The sequence below is a fragment of the Corvus hawaiiensis genome, chromosome 9 (genome assembly GCF_020740725.1).
Source record: "Corvus hawaiiensis isolate bCorHaw1 chromosome 9, bCorHaw1.pri.cur, whole genome shotgun sequence".
Lineage (NCBI taxonomy): Eukaryota > Metazoa > Chordata > Aves > Passeriformes > Corvidae > Corvus > Corvus hawaiiensis.
In genome coordinates, this window is record NC_063221.1 from 25174183 (window position 1) to 25192211 (window position 18029).

The following is an 18029-nucleotide window of genomic DNA, read 5'->3' on the forward strand; positions in this document are numbered from 1 at the left end:
GGAGTCACTGTCGGCTTTCTGTACACCCCAGGTCCAGCAGTGTCTGTGATACAGCTGGAAATCTGGATTTAAACCGGTATCTTCCTTACCAGGCCAGTTCTTTAAATGCCAGCATGCTATTTTCCCCTCCTATGTGACTGAATTTTCAATTTGCACTTCTGTGAAACCCCGTTTTTCACTCCTTCAAAGTACTTACAATCATAGAACCATAGATTCTTTCTTTTATTCAGGTTGTCACAGGGACATGAGGATGCTGAAATACCAGAACAAGTGTTGGTGTTCTCTATCTCTGCCTACACTGGCTTTTAAGGAAAAGACAGGAGTAATTCCAACAGTGTGATGTTAATTTTGTGGTCCAGGCACTACTGCCCCTGGAGTCACACACACACAAGTGTCCAGAGCTGTTTGCTGTGCTGGGTGCTCTCTTACACACTTATGTTAATAAAGAGCTAATCATGATGAAATCCTCCTCCTGGGGAAGTGGGACAAGACAAATCCTGACTGTGCTGAACCCAGCAGAAGCCTTTGCTCTGGGTTCCGTGGGGTTTGATGTTGGAACCCAGTGTTGTAATTAAGGGCTGCTGGAATAACAAGCAATAATCATTGCTGGGATACGACCCCACAAACCCTCAGACACCACCAGAAGGTTTAGGAACAAACCTCCTTTAATTTCTGTAACTGTCTCTAGATGGCACTATGGCAGTAGGAGTTCTGCAAGGAGGTTCGAAGGGAATGAGGCAGGAGCCAGGAGGCTGCGGGCTCCTGCACTCTGCCAGGATGTTCCTCTGCTGCAGGGGAATGAGATCCCATCAATTATTTTTAGTGCCCCACAAGACATCAATCAAAACCAGTCAACTTATTTCTTTCTCAGGGGTTAAAACTAGTTTTATGATCCAGAGGAGATTAATTTCTTACAGCATCTCTAAGTGCTTTGTAGGTGGGAGTACAGAAGTGAATCCATTTCACCTTCATCCTCCTTTACAAATTTGCCATAAACTATTTCCCACAGGGAAGGATTCACTTTTTTATACTTCTCACCTTACCTCAGGTTTTCAGGTGTTATTTTTCTGTTGGTTATCAGGTGCTTCCCTGTGACATTCCCACTTAAACTGTCAGGAGCATGGAAATATCACTGAAGCCTGAATTTCCTACATTAAATACTGGCTTAATTAGAGCCCTGGTGGGAGAAAATATTCTTCTTTAAGACAAAAAGATTGCTGGCAAATCATGCTAATGAAGTATTTAAAGGCCTAGGAGACACAATACTTAAAGGCTAACAATAAGAGGACGACAGTGGAACACAGGGTGTACAAATAGCAGAGTGGCACTGCATTTTCAGTTTACATATTGTTTCATGTAATTGCAGCGTTATTGCATCTATCAGGGAATCACTTGTGTTCCTGCCAGGGCAATTCTAATGCTCTGTGAGTTCAAGCTAGCCTCATTGTCTTGCTTTTCAAATGCTGTTTGATTTTTCAGTAGTTAGGCTCTAGGGATATTCCCCCCAGAACAGTGAATTGTTTTACTTCCTTCTTATTAATTAAAATAAAAAAAGGAAGCAGTCTTACTTCACGGCTGCTGGCTTCAGTGCTGGATAAAGCAAGAAGCTGAAGCAGAGCCCTGTCTTTGGGCAAATGAGCAGATCTATCCCAGGGTGCTTGCTGCCTTGGGCCCTTTAGCTGCAGGAGAGGAAATGGTATCATTTGACACAGGCAGAGCTGGGTTTAATTTCAGCATCCTGTGATGAGCTTTGGGGTGCTGAACTTTTCCCAAGGTGGTCAGCCCAGTTTTAGGAATCCAGTTGAAGTATGGCCATCACTGCCCCCAGGTAGGTGCCTCCAGGTAGTAGGTGACAGCATATAAATTCAGTGGGTTTAGGTAGAAATGGTTTATCCTCCTTTTGGAGATCCTCACAAGTTATTTTGCTGCCTCCTGTCCCTTGTACTTCAGTGGGAGATACAGACCTGGAGCTATCAGAGGAGGTGAGCCTTGGTCAGGGGAGGGTTGTGTCCATAAATTCAGTTTCAGCTGAGCCATCAATCTGCCTGAAGAAGTCAGCAGCCAAATGCTGAAGCTGGCATGAAACCCATGATTACCGGAGAAAAGCAGCAGGAGCATTTCTTTATAGGGAACAGTAATGGAAGATACGGACTCAGCTAACTTCCAGGAATTACCTTTCCACCAATTTCTTGATTTTAGATTTTAAAAGGCATTTTCTTTCCATAATGAAACACATGCAATAAGCAGCTTCCCTTTCCAGACATGTTACTTGAATTTTCCAAGGAGAACATGGTTCTCCATCCCCCCTTTCAGTGGTGCACTTCCAACATTCAGTTGCCCCTTCAGAGCAAGGAGGCTTCTGCTACAATGGGGACAGCTGAAGAAAATTAAGAAGACAGCCCTAAACAATTGAAGAGCATGTGCAGAGCATGTGTGGAAGTGGTTGATGCTCTGGGATGTGTGTCCTTGTAAGCCCCCAGTCTGTCCCCACCACTGCCCTGCTCTGTTCCCTGCCGTGTGTCAGCCCCTGGGAGCTGCACTGCTGCACTACAGGTTGTCCCTACAGAATCCCTTTGTGCACGTGAGTTAAGGTTTGGGGTTCTGTTCTCATGGGGATGTCCTAGAGCACCCAAGCCCTCTGCTTCCTGCCACTTTACATTCATATCCTTCTGCTGCTGCTCCTCAGGCTTTGGAGGCCATCACCCCAGGGCAGAGCGCAGCCCCATTTAGGGTCTCTGCTGCTCTTCTCCCTCGCTGTGACCTCAGTGCACCAATGTGCTCCATGCTTAAAGCTACACATGATTTCTTTGGAAGAATCAGTCTTCTAGGAGCTGTCATCCAGGTCCTGGGTGCCAGAAGAGCCTAATGCAAAGCAAGAAGGGAGGGATCAAAAGGTTCCATGGCACCTTTGGCATAGAGTGGCTTTGCTCTCATGTCACCTGCAGCAATGCTGCTGCCCACTGCAATGAGAATTACTGGTTTGGGGCTAAACCCTGCGGAGCTGGGACATGGTGCCCTCCTGTCAGCAAAATGTGAGGAGAAGTGAGACATGTATTGAGCAAAAACTGATGGTGCCTTCCAACCACTGGACTGTGGGAACTGCCTGTTCACTGTGAGCCTGCAGCAGCTTCAGGCAGCCAGCCAGCTGCAGTGAAACCATTATTATTATTGTTATTATTATTAATTATTTATTATTAATTATTTATTATTATTATTAAAAAATATAACTGCTGGGCTATAAGACAATGTGTTCTTCACTTCTGCTGAGCAGCCACTGTTTGGGATGTAAGCAGAATGTTACCGGGCCTTTCCATTAAGTAATGAGCAAAACCAAAGGAGAAAATTATGCTTTGTACTAAAAATCCATTTAGCCATTAGATCACAGTACTGAAAGCATAAAGGATGGGTTATTTTAGCTTTCAGCTGGCCAGAAAATGCCAGTTGGAAGACAACAGGAGGCTCCCTTTCACAATGTAAGAGCCCTTTCTTCCCTGGATGAAGGGAGTGTTTCTGGCTGTGGCATCATGCTGCTTGTGTGTGTTTCATTCTTACTCTGGGCTGAAATGCTCCTGTCAAAAGGTGGAAAACAAACCTAATTGCACATGACATAAATAAAGTCTTGCTGTACATGAGCCCTGTAATTTTTTTGAATAATTTTGGAGTTATTTTACTGTTTTTGCTGTAACCCAAAGCGATTTCTTTGCAACAGCCAAGTCCCATCCTTGCACAAAGCACACAACTTTTCGGGACAATTAATATCATACCAATCACTGATAGCCTAAAGGATAAATAACCTGTCACAGGCCATGCTACAGGTCACATCTGGGCCTGACCTGCCACAGCCCTGGTGCCAGACCCGAGCATGTGGGAATGCAGAGGCTGATACCTCTGTTGGAGTGCTGCTGCTGTTTGCACCGTTACAGCCCAAGTGAAAAATGAGAGATGCAGAGGTTAAAGGCCACCCTCAGGGCACTGCACTGGGGTTTCAACCTTATTATCCTGGCTGGGGATCCATGTGCTTTGCTGTCCCCATCAGCTCTCACCGCTCACTCTGTTCCTCAAGGACCCCAACTCCCTGGCAGCCCCTGGGGCAGCACCTCTGTGGCTGCTGCTGTGCCACAGCCCCTCCCAGCAGAAGTTCCTGACCTGTCTTTGAGCAACACAGGCTTAAAGAGCAGAACTTTGGCTGCCCTGGGGAATTAGGCTTGAGGAACGCTGTGGTTTTGGGGTGGAGAATGATCAATTTTCTGTTATTTTTGCAAAGGACAATGGGTGTTTGGGACAGCTTTTCTCACAGTGTTTGGCTCCGGACTTAGCATGATTCTGTCAGAGCCACCCACCTACGGAAATCTCTGATGCCAGAATGCATTTATGAGAGGATATTTAGTCTACTGGACAGAGCTGTCTAACTCTTGATCTAGAGGCAGGATGATTTAACTGAGGACTATTACATTTATTCTGGAGTTGCAATACCTGACAGCAATTATGGACCCAGAGTAAGACTTCCAAGCAAATGCTTTCAGCAGTGTTGAAATATTTCCCAGAGCGTTTCTGGAATGTGCCATTCCTGATGGCTGTGTTGGTTGGGTGAGGTTTTCTTCAGCTGCTCATCTGGTAACAGAGCTCTGGATGCCTGGTTCATGAGTCTGCCCTTAAAAATCTGAGCGCTGATCGGTGCCAGCACCAGGATTTCAGCAGGTGCCGAGATGACTCATGTCAGAGTCTTCTCTCAAGCTCCCTTAGTCACTAACATGGTTCCTAACAGAAAGATTTTACATGTTAAGTGTTAAATACATACTGGCACCCCCAATTTTTGGTTTAAACTGTATCCATCCATACTCAGCATATTGCACTGCCTGGAACCACCACCACAGCCCTCCGCTGACTGCGCTTCTGGCACTTGGGAGACTTCTCTTTGTTTTTAAAAATAGCACCTCCTTTTCTTCCTCCTACCTCTCTTCCATGGCCGTGTTCTAGTTGCCAACATCAATAAGTTGAACTTTTAAATTTAAAGTTAATCTAAAGTCATCCATTTAATTCAGAGAGCTGTTTGCAAGACGAGGCTTTCAGTCATCATTCATGGGAACGGAAAGATTCTCATGGCAGTGAAAGAGAAGAATTGGGGTCTGGCAAACTGATGATGTAGTTCCAGATAGGAATCGGCTTGCTTGCTTGTTTGTTTGTTAGTTTTTAATAAAATCCCTTGCATATATCAGGCAATAATCAGGTTTTGCAGCAAAATGTTTCCATCATTTTTTTTGGCCAGAATTCTGTGTGCAGCTCCAGTGTCACAGAGCATCTGTGTGACCTGTTGCCTCACAGTTGTCTGAAAATCTGGGCATTCTCTGCATTTTGTAAGATATCCACCCTTCCAAGCCTGGTCTGTATGATTTTTGCATTCTCTCAGCTTGTTCCAGCTGGTATCAGAAGGTCTTCCCAGGGGCAGGAGGTAGCATGAAGCAGTTGAGCTGTGTCTGGTCATGCTTGAACTCCACTTACCCCACAAGAAGTCTAATTCACATTGGGTTTGCATAGCACCCATCTTTTTAAAGGAATCTTTTACTAGTGAGTTCATTCACCTCACTAGAAACTACTCTGCAGAGCTGGGCACTGGCTTTTATCTGTCCTCTGAGCCCACCAGCAAAGCACACAATCACTCCTAAAGCAAACACATTCCAGTGTGAGTACCAGCAGATGGAATAACAGGCTCTGTTGGCATGGATAAGGTTATTGCTTGAGAAAAAATTGCAAGATTGGACCCCTAAGGAGAGAAAGTCAGCAGAAGACAGGGCTGACAGGATGTTATGCATGCTCTGCAGTTCCACTGTGTCCACCACCCTCTCCACGGCCTGCTAACATCTCACCCCTGCTTTTATGAAATGATCTGCATGTTTTCAGCTCAGAAATAGATCCCTTTTGAAGTTTAAAAGCAGTTATGTCATAGCTGAAACAGCTGTTCAGCAACCACCCAAGCAAGCGGCAGTTCCCTGTGCTGCCGTTCCAGAGATGAGCTGGCTTTGTGCATCTGTGTGTCCCAGCACAGAGGAGGAGCATGAGGAAGCACAACAGGCTCAAGCAGCATTTCAGGGAATGCTTGTGGACAGGTTTAAGCTCCACAGCAAGGCACAGCCTGAGAGCTGGTGCACAGTGCACGTTGCCTGCCTGTCTTTCAAGGTGGGAAGAACTGGCACGTTTGATCATTCCACAGATTTAAGGATATTGTTTTAACGCAAGCATACAACCCTCAGATCTCTGCACCTGTGCCTGCAGGGAATCTGGGGAGAGGTTTCTGCCATTTCCCCACAACTGCTGGCCCAGGGCTTGTGCCTTGCTGGTGTCAGCCATGGAATGAACTGACAACATCAGGACAGCGTGGCCACCCACAGCCCTTCACATGGCTCCTCAAAAAGCTCAGTGTCAGCACACAGAAACCTCAGAGTAAAACAAGAGAGATGTTCTGCAGCTTATAGATCCCCATCACAGCTCACCCACCCACTGGTGTGTCCCTCTGAGAGGTACCTGTGCTGCCACTGCACCAGCCGGGCAGTCTGTTCAGGACCTGTAGCACATGTTAGCAGCACCTTGGACTTTCACCCAGTTTGATGCTCTAGGTGTGACCGCAGACTTCTGTCATGAAAGAAATCATGGGTAAAAAGAGAGTACAATTTACAGAGATGAAGCTGGAGATGCTGCCTCATTTCTCCCAGTAAAGAGAACAGAGGATGCAGACAACTTCACCTTCAAATATTGGGTTTTACTCATTAACCTAATTTTTCAAAACATGCAAAAGTGTGTGGTGTGCCTGCTACACAATGTGAGTAACAGCACAAGTACATTCCTGTCAGCCTGCTTATGGCCATTTCTCAAAATGCCTCAGAACAGCACAGCAGACCACACTGAGTATGAAGTTTCCATGATTAACCAATGGATTTCAGTGCTGTGATTATGGTTTGACCAAAGATTATTGTTTTGGTTCAGTACTTCAGCGTCATCATCACCAAATTATCACATTGCAATGACATTTTTCTTCACACAGCTATTTCATTCAAAGCAATGTGTGCTAAGAGAAAGAACTGAGCTGAGGTCTTCAGCACTTCTGAAGTATGGGAGGGTTGCAAGAAGTTTGATTTAGATAGAGCCCATACATTATTTTTTGTAAAAGGCCTCATAAACTCAGAACGAAGGAGTACTCAAAAAGCCCTCATTGCAGAGGCACATGCAAAAGCATGGACCTGAAAGTCTGTTTGGACTAATCAAAATCCAGTTCTTGACCTCAAAACCAGGATGAGAAGAAGAATGATGCTGCTAGGAGAGAGGAGGGGTGCAAGTCAACAATGAAACTACAGCTTCAACTATCAAGAGTGTAAGCAACACTTTCATTTAGAGCAGCAATATTGGTTTTTTCTGTTCATTGACATTTAAACATTACTACTGTTTATCAATGACATGTATTATTACTATTTGGGAACTTAAAAAAAAATTGAAAATTCAGTTGTTTCATGTTTTGTACAAACCACATGGGCTTGGGTTTTTTTTAAATTTTGAACTTGCAGTATGAAAGCACATTGTAACAAGAAGTCATTTCAAGCTGAAGTTAAAAACTTCACATTTCTGTCTCATAGTGGACTATTTAGTGTTTACCTGAGATATAGCTAGTAGCTAGATATAAAAAATAGAGATGCCAGCCAAGGTTCAGGACAATTATTGAATGTCAAAGCATCTCTCAGTCCTGCAATTTTGACTAAAATATGCTATGCATATGATGATGATGATGGGCTGCAACTCTGTGAAATGGTAATTTTGGAAATGGTCAAGCAAGTGGAGACATTTTAGGTGGAGATTACAGCTCATTTTGTACCTTGTCCAATTCACAGCTTGCCTGGCAAGTTCTTCCATAACACATCCCTGCCATATCAGAGATACTTGGTGTGGTCACAGCAAGCAGTGGATATGAGTCAGTTGTTGAGTTTTGGCTTTGTTTTAAAATGCTTCTGAAGCTGTTCATCCTTTATAAGAGACAATCTGAAATGCCTTTGCAAACACTACGCATATAGCTGCATTCTGAGGGCAGGAACTGACTGGGACCAAGCACAAGAGCCTCTGTTAAAATAGCTGGCAAGTCACATAAGCTGGAAATACTTCTCTAAGGGCTGAGTCAGTCTGGGTGGCACCACTGAAGGAGGCAAGTTTGGGTGATGGCTTTCAGACAGTGCCTGGTACTGGAACTGAATCCTACCTGTGTGTTTTTGAAGAGAGAAAATGGGGAGACAGTGGACTGCATGCATTAGCTTTACGCTTCTAAAGAATTTCACCTTGTGGTTGGAGAAGCCCCTAATCCTGCAACACTTGAGTGAATGTTGTGACAGGAACCAGGCCTGGTTGAACCACTTGACTGGTGTTACACAGAAAGACTACTCCAGAGCTGAACTGTCAGGTCAGGCCTGTCTAAGAAGAGATTTTTAAGACATTTATTTTTCTGTTCTAATCCTTTATGTTATTCCTGAATTTACCCTTTTGGGCAAATTTCACATAGTCTGCTTTTATGGAAACAGCTTCTTTAAACACTAAAAGAAAATGATGCCCCTTGGTGTTTTTAATTCACTGTCTTTGCAGTAATTCATGCCAAAAAAAGGTGGCAGGGGAGCCCTTATAAAGGTCTATTAATTGAAATAAACGAGCCATGCTTCGGAGAACAGTGTACCATAGAGGAAGGGCTGCCTTCTGAATCCTGCTCGCACAGATGTCCCTCGTGATTTCAGGCATGTCATAAAATCCACTGTCCACCTCATTTTCCCACCTTATTAAGAGAGGGCTGAGGTTGTTCTTTACCTGAAACCTCTGGGTGTTGTGAAGCCCAACTCAGTGCTTCAGAAGTACTTGGAGGACCTGGAATTCTATTTTGAAAACCATAGCAAATGCAAGTCTTTCCCATGGAATGGTGTTTATGAGCATGCTTTCATTAGTCCCTTAGCTTTTTCTTTTTCATTTGAGTCTGGAAAAATGTGTGGAAAATCATTTCATGGGGGCCTCTGGGAGAAATGAAGCTTCTTGCAGAGTAGGAGCTCTAGGGGATCATGTAGTGGCAAAGTCAGCTCCCCGAATCCACCAGACAGAAATAGAAAAACCCCACTGGCCTGAGATGGATTTAAAGCTCCCACTAGCTTTAGGTTGGACATTTGATTTTTCCCAGCTCTTTCATTTGTATGTTCAGCCTCAGAGAAAGGGGAAGGTGAGCAAGGCAGGCAGAGAAGTAAATGTCTACTCCCTTTTTCCTCTCCTTCTCCCCAAAGATCATTTCTATCCACCTGACTTCTTTCCCAGATCTGGTATCATTTGCTTCTGTGACTAATCTCTGGATGGGAGAGAAAATTATTTTGAAAGTTCAAGAGAAACATAAGCCTGCACATTTTTCAGTGTTTTTCTCCTCTTCCCTGCCTCTGAATGACCAGAGTTTTATTATTCCTCTTGACTGCATGCTGAGATAGGTACTTTCCTTTCAAGCAGGGCCTGCTGCTGGCAGCAGGCGACAGAAGCTCCAAACCTGGGATACTCTTTTAATATCTGAGTCCTCCACTAACACCAATACTTTAACCTTCCCGTCACCTCCCACCCCCCTTGGTGTTAATGGTTTTGGATAAAGACGGCCCAGGAAGGGTGAGGTTCCAAGGAAAGTTAGGTATTTTTAAGGGAAACCAACCAGGGCTCAGAATTTTACTCCCTTCACATGAAGCATGATCTCACCTCACGTGTCTTTTTACAGGCCTGCTCAGCCACAGGAGGGGCCCAGGGGCTGGTGTGTCATCACTAAACCCTCAGTGATGGGGAGCCAAGCTTTACCTCCAGCCCCAGGCTCTGCACAGTGAGATGTCTCCTGGAGACCCAGCAGTGGCAAATCAGATTCAGTGCCACAAACAGGGTCAAGAACAAATGTTTGGCTGCCCATGAACTGCTTGGAGGAAAAGGCAGCAGCGAGATAAGGTTATTGTGGGGATTGGATCCTGCCCTCAGGGCCACAGTTGGCCCAGGCACAGCCAGAGAACACAGCCAGCATTGTCCATCCTTCAAGCCACAACCACCGCGCAGAGCACATGTTGTCTGAACTAATGGGTCTTCGTAGGATCCTTCTGGTTGAGAGATGATATCACAGATTGTATCTCTGTCCACTTTTGGTCTGGGCTGTTGCTAAGAGAAAAACAATTCTTGGCAAATTCCTCGAAGTGCTTGCCTCCTACAGTTTGGATGAAGACAGTTTGTTCAAGAAAGATGGGTAGGTGTGAGTTTCTGTCTTTTCCCCTCCTGAGAATTGTTTTTGCCAGTGCAGAACTGAAGATGATAATGCTCCCATTAAAAATGAGGTGAACGCTCAGGCTAACATGAATGGGTGGAAAGGATTTCAAACAGGATGAATCTGGGGACAAACCCACCCTTGCCAAGACAAACAGCTGCAGAGATCTCTGGAAAGAAAAAGGGCACTGCTGTTCAAAATGATTCAGTCACACAGGGCTGGTTGAGGCTGTGTATCCATCCGTTTGTAGCGAAAACCAATGGCTTTCATATGAAGAAAGAAAAGGTACATCATACGTCACACAAGAGGACTGGAGAACTGATATCATTAGGACAACAAACTGATACTCCATAGGACAATAGAGATATGGGCTGAGCACAAAGCAGAAAGCTCTCACTCTCCTTCCTACATCTGTCTTTCATTTGCTTTGCCTCTATCTGCCTGTTGTTGATGTTTTCTCACATTGTCTTGGTCCCTTTGTTCAAACTGCATTTCATTCCAGGAAGGCAGGGAGCTCCAGGTGTGACTGAGGGCTGTGAGCATGAACTCGCTGCCGCAGTTATTATTGTTATCATTCCTCTGAAAACCAGCCTGGTGGAGGTTTGGCTCGGTGTAATTTGTTCTGCTGTTTTAACTGTATCCTTGTTAAATGTGGAAAAGGGAATGAAGTGCACTGCTTTGCACGATGGCTTGCACCCAAAGGTGCAGCCTTAGCTAATGAAGTGCTGGCATACTGTGCAGCAAGATGTTTGAGATTGCAGACTGAGACCTGCTGCTCAAATGAATCAGGTGTTCAGGACTCACTGCTCTTCTTTGTAATGGGAGGAACTGCATGTTAAAAAAGCCAATATAGACTTTGCAATGTTCTATAAAGTTTCAACATTTTTTATTTTAAGACCCCAGTGATATTCAGTAATTGTATTCCCACCATCCAGCTATTTAGCAATCTAAACACATACTATTTTTCCCATTACTATTGTTTTCATTACTGGCAGTAGACTTGTGGAAGTCTGGTTATTTTTGTCTTTGGACACTCCCTGTGTACATCTAACAGCACAGATATTTTAATACATTTTTCAGTGGTTCCCTCTGCTCCAGTTGAGCCCCTGGAGAAGTTATGGAGCCCCTTTGTGTGTGTTGGATGAAGACCTCTCTGGGATGAGTCTGGAGCAGACAACTGCCATAATGTTAAGCTCAACTCCAGCTTTCCCCCAGTCTGGCTTGATGTGTTCAGTGCCTCCACAATCAGGTGCAGCTCAGCCCTGATTCAGTGGGGATTAAGTGCACAAGCAATGGTGTGTTTTCCCTCAGATGTGCTGCCTCAAATACATTTGCCAGGGCCAGGGATAGCCCATGGCTGGACCACACAGACTCTCCAGATGGGCTGACACTCCAAAGACAGGATGGCAAGCAGCTTTGGCAGTCTGGTTGGTACTTCAATAGATAGACTCTTTTTAGCTTTGTTTTTCAAGAGTTTCCCTTCTATTTTGCAACAGGCCCTTCCTGTGCCATGTTTGGCTCATTCAAACCAGCTCCAGTGTTTATAACTCCCACTGCATTTCCTACGGTGGATATTTCTAAACCAGCTTTGCTGGTGGAGTCCTCTCCAAATGGTGTGTTAAAGACCAAATGATTTAGCACATAATTAAGAAGTAAACAATGATCAGCAAGAAATCTGCAGCGTCAGCTACAAGGCATGGCTTGGATGCAAGAAAAAGCAATATGCCAAGAAAAATGAGTAAATCTCTGTGTCTCTGTATCTTGATGTGGAGAGGGAATGGAGTAGCTAGAAGGAAAGAGCTTGGTTCTGCTTTCTCTATGTTTCATCCCATGTTGGTGTTGGGCATAAAAGAAGCAGCATGCCTAAGTTCCACAAACAGAATGTTCCTTTTTTTCAGTGGTTTCAGTAATTTTTCAGCTTTTAGTGCAAAGGAAAGAATCAAGACACACGAGATTATTGTGCTATGGATTTATAATAACATTTTATTAATATATTATGCTACAAAAATATTTTGATAAAATAATATTAGAAAGCATCTTTTTATTACACTCTTCAAAACAGTTCACAAAAGCAGGAGGCGGAACAGGAAAAAATATCTGAAATACATTTGAATTGAAAACTGACAAAGAACGCAATTTGAATTTCAGTGTGAGCATGAATCTGCAGGATGGTTAATCAGTCCTGTAGAAGGAAAGTATTGACTACTTATTGCAAAGACCTCTCTGCCTTTATCTAGATTAAGGTGCCTCCTGAAATGTTAGTCACAGGAAAGGCTGAATTTGGGTTGGGACAGAACACACACAACGCACACATTTAAATGTATACACACATACCCCCCTATGATCTCAAACGTCAGCAAATTATCCTTCTTCTTCAGTTAAGTTAAAACATGCTTAAATTGAAGCTGAGTTTTAGCACACTCCATGGAACATTGATCACTTCAGAGATATGACAAGACCATATAACTTTTGGATACAATACAGAAATACGGTACTAAGCAAAGTTTGGCATGGTAACATTTATGCTGAGATAATAACTTTGGCACTTTGGTTTCTCTAACATAAATACATGATGGGAAATTCCTCCCTAACAGTGGTATATGGTAATGACTGAGTCATATCATTTGACTAATCAATGCACTAAACAGAGATTAAGTTCTCCCTCTTTCCATCTCCCTCTTTCTCCACAACCGTATATTGAAGAACTAAGATAAATATACAACTCTGTGCCTTGGGTGTTCCTAAATTACAGTGGAGGTTGGAGGAATGGGAAGAGAAGTTCAACAAAGCAGATTTTTGACACCTGTATAAAGCATAGTTATCATAAATCATGTTCATCATTTATTGCCAGAAGACATATTGCATTATTCAACAGCTCGAGGGATTGCAGAGAAATTACATCAGTCATAAAATATAAAATACCTTCTGTCCCAGCTTACTGACTGGTTCTCCAAGTGGCAGTGCATGTTAATATAGTATCTGTAGTTAAGCGAGAAAAGCATCAAAACACTGAAAGAGGAGAAATTAGATTTGTTGCTGATGATATGGGATTATTTATCCCACCAGGGCAAGACCTTGGCAGATATTCAGCATTTGTTTATAATGCTACAGTTACATTTAAAATGAATTGTGTTGGTGTCAGTTGTAGCTGAGTTGAGAAAATGAATCATGCGACCATTGAGCTTTGGATTCATCCAAAGTCATGTTCTAGACTGCCAGACACTGGGTGACTCTTGATGGTGTTTCTCAGAGATAAGCTGTTATATGTAGTGGGCATGAATATTTTTGTTAAATCTCCTGCCTTTGGAATCTTGTGATTACATGGGAATTTGAGCTTTCCTTCAGAAGAAAGAAAACAGTTGGTTTTTAGTTTTCTGAGAAACCCACAGAGGAAATTGAAGTCCCCTGAAGCTGGTAGTCAGTGTTGCTTCCAGAGCACGTATCAAATCTGGTCCAGTTTCTAAACTCATGGTTTAGAAAACCATTAGAAATTCAGAAATCATGATCCATTGCAATGGGTGTGCATAGGTCTGTGCTAACCAGTACTACTGTGCTTTAATGAATGCTGATTAGTAAACAACCCATTTTATCAACCACAGTGAGGGTTCATTATCCAACATTGGTCTGCATACAGGTCATGTATTGAAGAAAGTGACCCAAAGTCATATTTTAGGGTAAGATGAGAATAAAAGATGTGTTTGGTTAGAGAGCTGTGCTGAAGTCATTCACGTGGGGCTCCTGAGCTACAATCTACAGAAACCTACTCAACCTTTAAGTCATGAGCCAGAGACAGCTCAGATGACTGAGGCAGCTGCTTCTAGGTGGCAAAAATCAGGTGTGTAGACCCCAGATCCAAGAGACACCTTGTTTCGACACCTGCACTGCACAAATGTGGGGCACCAGCACAAGGGTTCCAGTAAAATTTATTAATTTCCCAGAATTACAGACAAAATCCCAGGAAATGCAAAGATGTTAAAACATACTTCAATATCCAAGCCATTTACATCCTGTGATAGCCAAACATACCACAGTATCTGAGCTAATGAATATTGAATATTACTGTCCAGTGCAGGAGGAACTCCAAAAACCTTGCTGGTGACAAAAGAGTGACTATTCTGTGCAGCACGATAACAGCTGGGAGTGTGGAGAGATTTGTGTGCTCCTAATATTAAAAAAAAAAAGCTCCACAGCTTTATGGAGAAAGCCACAGATAGGGAAACTTCAGAACTGTAATTTCTAGTCTTGATCCTGTTTGTTTTCCTTACAGTCTTGGACAAGTTGTTTCTGTTTTCTGCTTTTTTTCCTCTCCCTTATCTTTACATGGTCTTGTCTATTTATACAGTAGGTTTTCCAACACCTGGAATTATTCCTGGGATAGTACCACAGAATAATTTCTGGATACGATTCGGTTACAACAAATAAAATTCAATGGGTTTTGGTTTGTTGGCTGTTCACTTTTACTATGTAACTTATCATCACCCTTAAGATTTGCCTACCTTATTTCCAGTTACATTCTTGTAAATAAGACATTATAATTCAGTTTTCATCTCTGCCTTGAACACATCAGGAGAACCAATAATCTTTTTAAAATGCATTAATGTTGAATTTGAAGGTCTGTTAAACCATTATATTCAAATGCAGGCATTTCTAGAGCAATAGCTCAAATAAAACCAAAATGAAAGTTCTCAAAATATGTTTCCAATATCCATCTCTGTGCAATAAATATTATGCAAGGTGAATGGCTTCTGTCCAAAACTTACATCTATAATCTTCTGCTAGCCAAAATACACAATATGAAAGTATGCATGGGGTCTGTTTGAATCTCACATTTGGGGCAAAGCTCAATGTTTTCCATTCAGCCTTATCAACCGTTGTACTTGAAGAAAAAAAAAGTAAGTGGGGAAGCTTACAGCACTCTGTGCTGTACCCATTTCAATTGACCATAAACCTACACAACCTGCTGTCAAAAACAGAGCAAAGGCTGGGGGTCACCGTGTCCAGTAATTTAAAAGGAGTTACCTGTATTGTCCCTGGCCTTTGCAAGGCAATGGGCTGGGATGCATGAGGGAAATGCTCAGTATTTCATCATGAAATCACGTGGTTTTTGTAGTCTAGTTACTTTCCATCCTACTTTCCTGAAATAACTGGTACGACAAAGAGCAAACTGTGAATTCTGAACTCTCACTCACTGCAGAGTCTTGCAGGTTGCATGGAATCATCTGCAGCTCTGGAGACCGGGCAGTAGGGCTGATGGGAAACTTACAGGGTTGTTTTCAGCCAGAATTTTATCAGTATTGTTATTATAATTATCATCACTATCTTTTTTCCAAGGTGGAGAAGCACTGCTTTTCCTTAAAGAAAAGCTTGTATTGTATTTTTCTAATTTTGAGACTTCTTTTTTAAATAAGATGTTTTCATCACGTAGTTTTGACTTTTGGTTTGTAAATGACTTAGAAAAAAACCCCACTATTTCAACCAAAACTAATTTTCTAAACTCTTGTATCCAAAGAAATTTTTTCATCCTGTTCTGGTGGTGAGAAAACATCTACATGCCTTTTTAAACATAGTAATTTTTAAGATGGTGCAGGTTTTTTTTTCCCCATAGATGTTGTAAATCTCATTCCTGAACAAGAACTGCTTGGGTAGGGAGCACATTTTTCAGTGAGTGTAAGGTGTCATAACTTTTCCATCTAAGTCAGGTACCCTAGTCTAAAAATGGAAGAATGTTCTGTATGTCTCCATAACACAGGGGCTAGTTTGATTCCTGTGGTGTTGAGCAGGTTTTGGACAAGACATAAGTATTTCAGCACAGAGATATCAGCTCTATCAGGTCATGGTAGCAAGAGAAAGAGGAATTTGTACATGTTTTTTGCCTCCAGATTGTCCACGGGCATTAATACAACTGGTACAAAGGAGTTCTATAGATTAACAGGGCACTACATCTTTATAATCTATAGACAGACCAAGCTCTCTTCTCATTTATGCTGCAAAAGGTTGTAGGCTTATGTTTATAAAATGAGGGAGAGAAGAAAATCATTCCAAGTAGGATTATTCCAGACTTTAAAAGCAATTTTTTATTAAGAAAAAAGTGTCTTAATTTGCACTAGATGATAAATTAATCCCAGGGTAAAGAGAGAAATTGGTAATTTCCAAAGAAGTTAAATAGCTTAGTTAAAGAAAACAGGGGGAATGCAGAGGATTATCCTGACTAATGACTTACTTAGTCATGTAAAAATAACTGGTATTTTAGGCTGTGGCAGCTAATGGGTTAAGAATGTACCTATTTTTGTAATGAGCACAGGCCCCAGAGAGCAGGATCTGCTTTATTCAGTGTAAGCTATGCTAATGAGATAAAAGAAGTAAAATAAAGATGTTCAGCAGAAATGTACTTATTGGACAGTTGCTGTAAAACAAAATGGTTAAAGTAACAAAGAAGGCATTCATTTGGTGTCAGTTCAGACATCTGCAGAATTGTCAGAAAACAAATATAGAAAATATTAATTTATCTGTTTCACCATCGCTACTGATTAATAGGGATGTTATTAACATATACAACAAGAAAAATAAGTTTACCAGTCGAATAAATACATTTTTTCTTTTTCTTTTTTTTTCTTTATATGAACATGTATATTTTACAAAACCCCATAGCACTATGGGAAATAAAGATCCTTCTACAAAAAGAAGATGTAAGTCAGTGTTACAATAAAGCTTTAGAGTTTCAAAATGTATCTGGGCAAAGAGACAAAATCAGCTAGAAGGCACTACTGAGTCACTGAGAAGGTCCAGCTTGTAACTGTTGTTGTCTTAAACTCCAATTCGTTCATAAATTATCTCTCTTCTCTATTCCAAGGGATTGCACGTGATACTAATGTGGTCAGGAGGGCTGCAGTAGGTTCAGGAGAAAAGAAGCTATGGCCATGCAGAGAGGAAATGTTATTGATGGCCATGAGAGGCTGGCTGGGGCTGAGCTTGTGAGCTGGGGCTGGGATGGGTGGTCGGGACGCGGCCTCTGATCCAGCTGGTTGGAAATCCAGATGGGAGGTTTGACTGTGATGTAGCCATTGGTTATCCTGATATAGGAAGGCAACGTGGTGGTGCTGAAAGAAAACACAAGAGAAGGAAATTAAAAAGGAGAACCCTTATTTCTGCTCTGTGAACTGTCATTCCAAGTGGTAGCAGCCACAATGACAATTCCAATTATTATTGGTTTTATTATTATCATTATTATTATTGTTTCATGCATTAGACACCAGGGAGAGAGCCAGAGACTGGTAACTGTGATGATGTGGAAACAGCTCTGATCCAGGACGTCTCTCAGCTTCTGGCTGCTGGCAAAATACAGCCAAAGGAGGGACTGCTCCTAATGTATCTGACTTACTGCACTCCAATTTTAAGCATCCCTTACTGGCCAGCATCAGAGACTGTGCTAAATGTATCCTTGTGCTGACCCAGGACAAGCTTGTTCTTATGTCCCTTCTTCACACTAAAGGTCTGAAAGTTTGCCTTGCCTCAGTGACAGGTCTTACTCACCATGGACCATATACTGAGTCCAGAAGGAGCCAGAACACATCCCTTCCCTGTTTCACAAGCCTTGAAGAACTTCCCAAGATCCCCTTACACAGCTGATAACCTTGCGCACCAAGCAGGTTCAATTCTTTTCCTGGCTTTAAGCCATTTTGGATCAAATCACAAAGCCAAAACCAGACTCAGTCAGTGTTGGGTTTCCCTGACTGCAGATTTGCCT

The 18029-nt window shown here is 42.6% G+C and overlaps 1 protein-coding gene and 1 long non-coding RNA gene across 2 annotated transcripts in view; one reads left to right on the forward strand and one right to left on the reverse strand.

Moving 5' to 3' along the window:
* Positions 1–14724, forward strand: part of LOC125330193 — a 119190-nt gene extending 104466 nt beyond the window's left edge. Inside the window, exon 2 of the long non-coding RNA XR_007205407.1 lies at positions 9761–14724. This is a non-coding gene — a long non-coding RNA (uncharacterized LOC125330193). The remainder of the gene's footprint in view (positions 1–9760) is intronic.
* The window catches only part of TRABD2B (TraB domain containing 2B), a 266418-nt gene continuing 263020 nt past the window's right edge, over positions 14632–18029 (reverse strand). Inside the window, exon 7 of the mRNA XM_048313104.1 lies at positions 14632–17382. Coding sequence (XP_048169061.1) covers positions 17160–17382 — 223 coding nt within the window. The 3' untranslated portion in view covers positions 14632–17159. The remainder of the gene's footprint in view (positions 17383–18029) is intronic.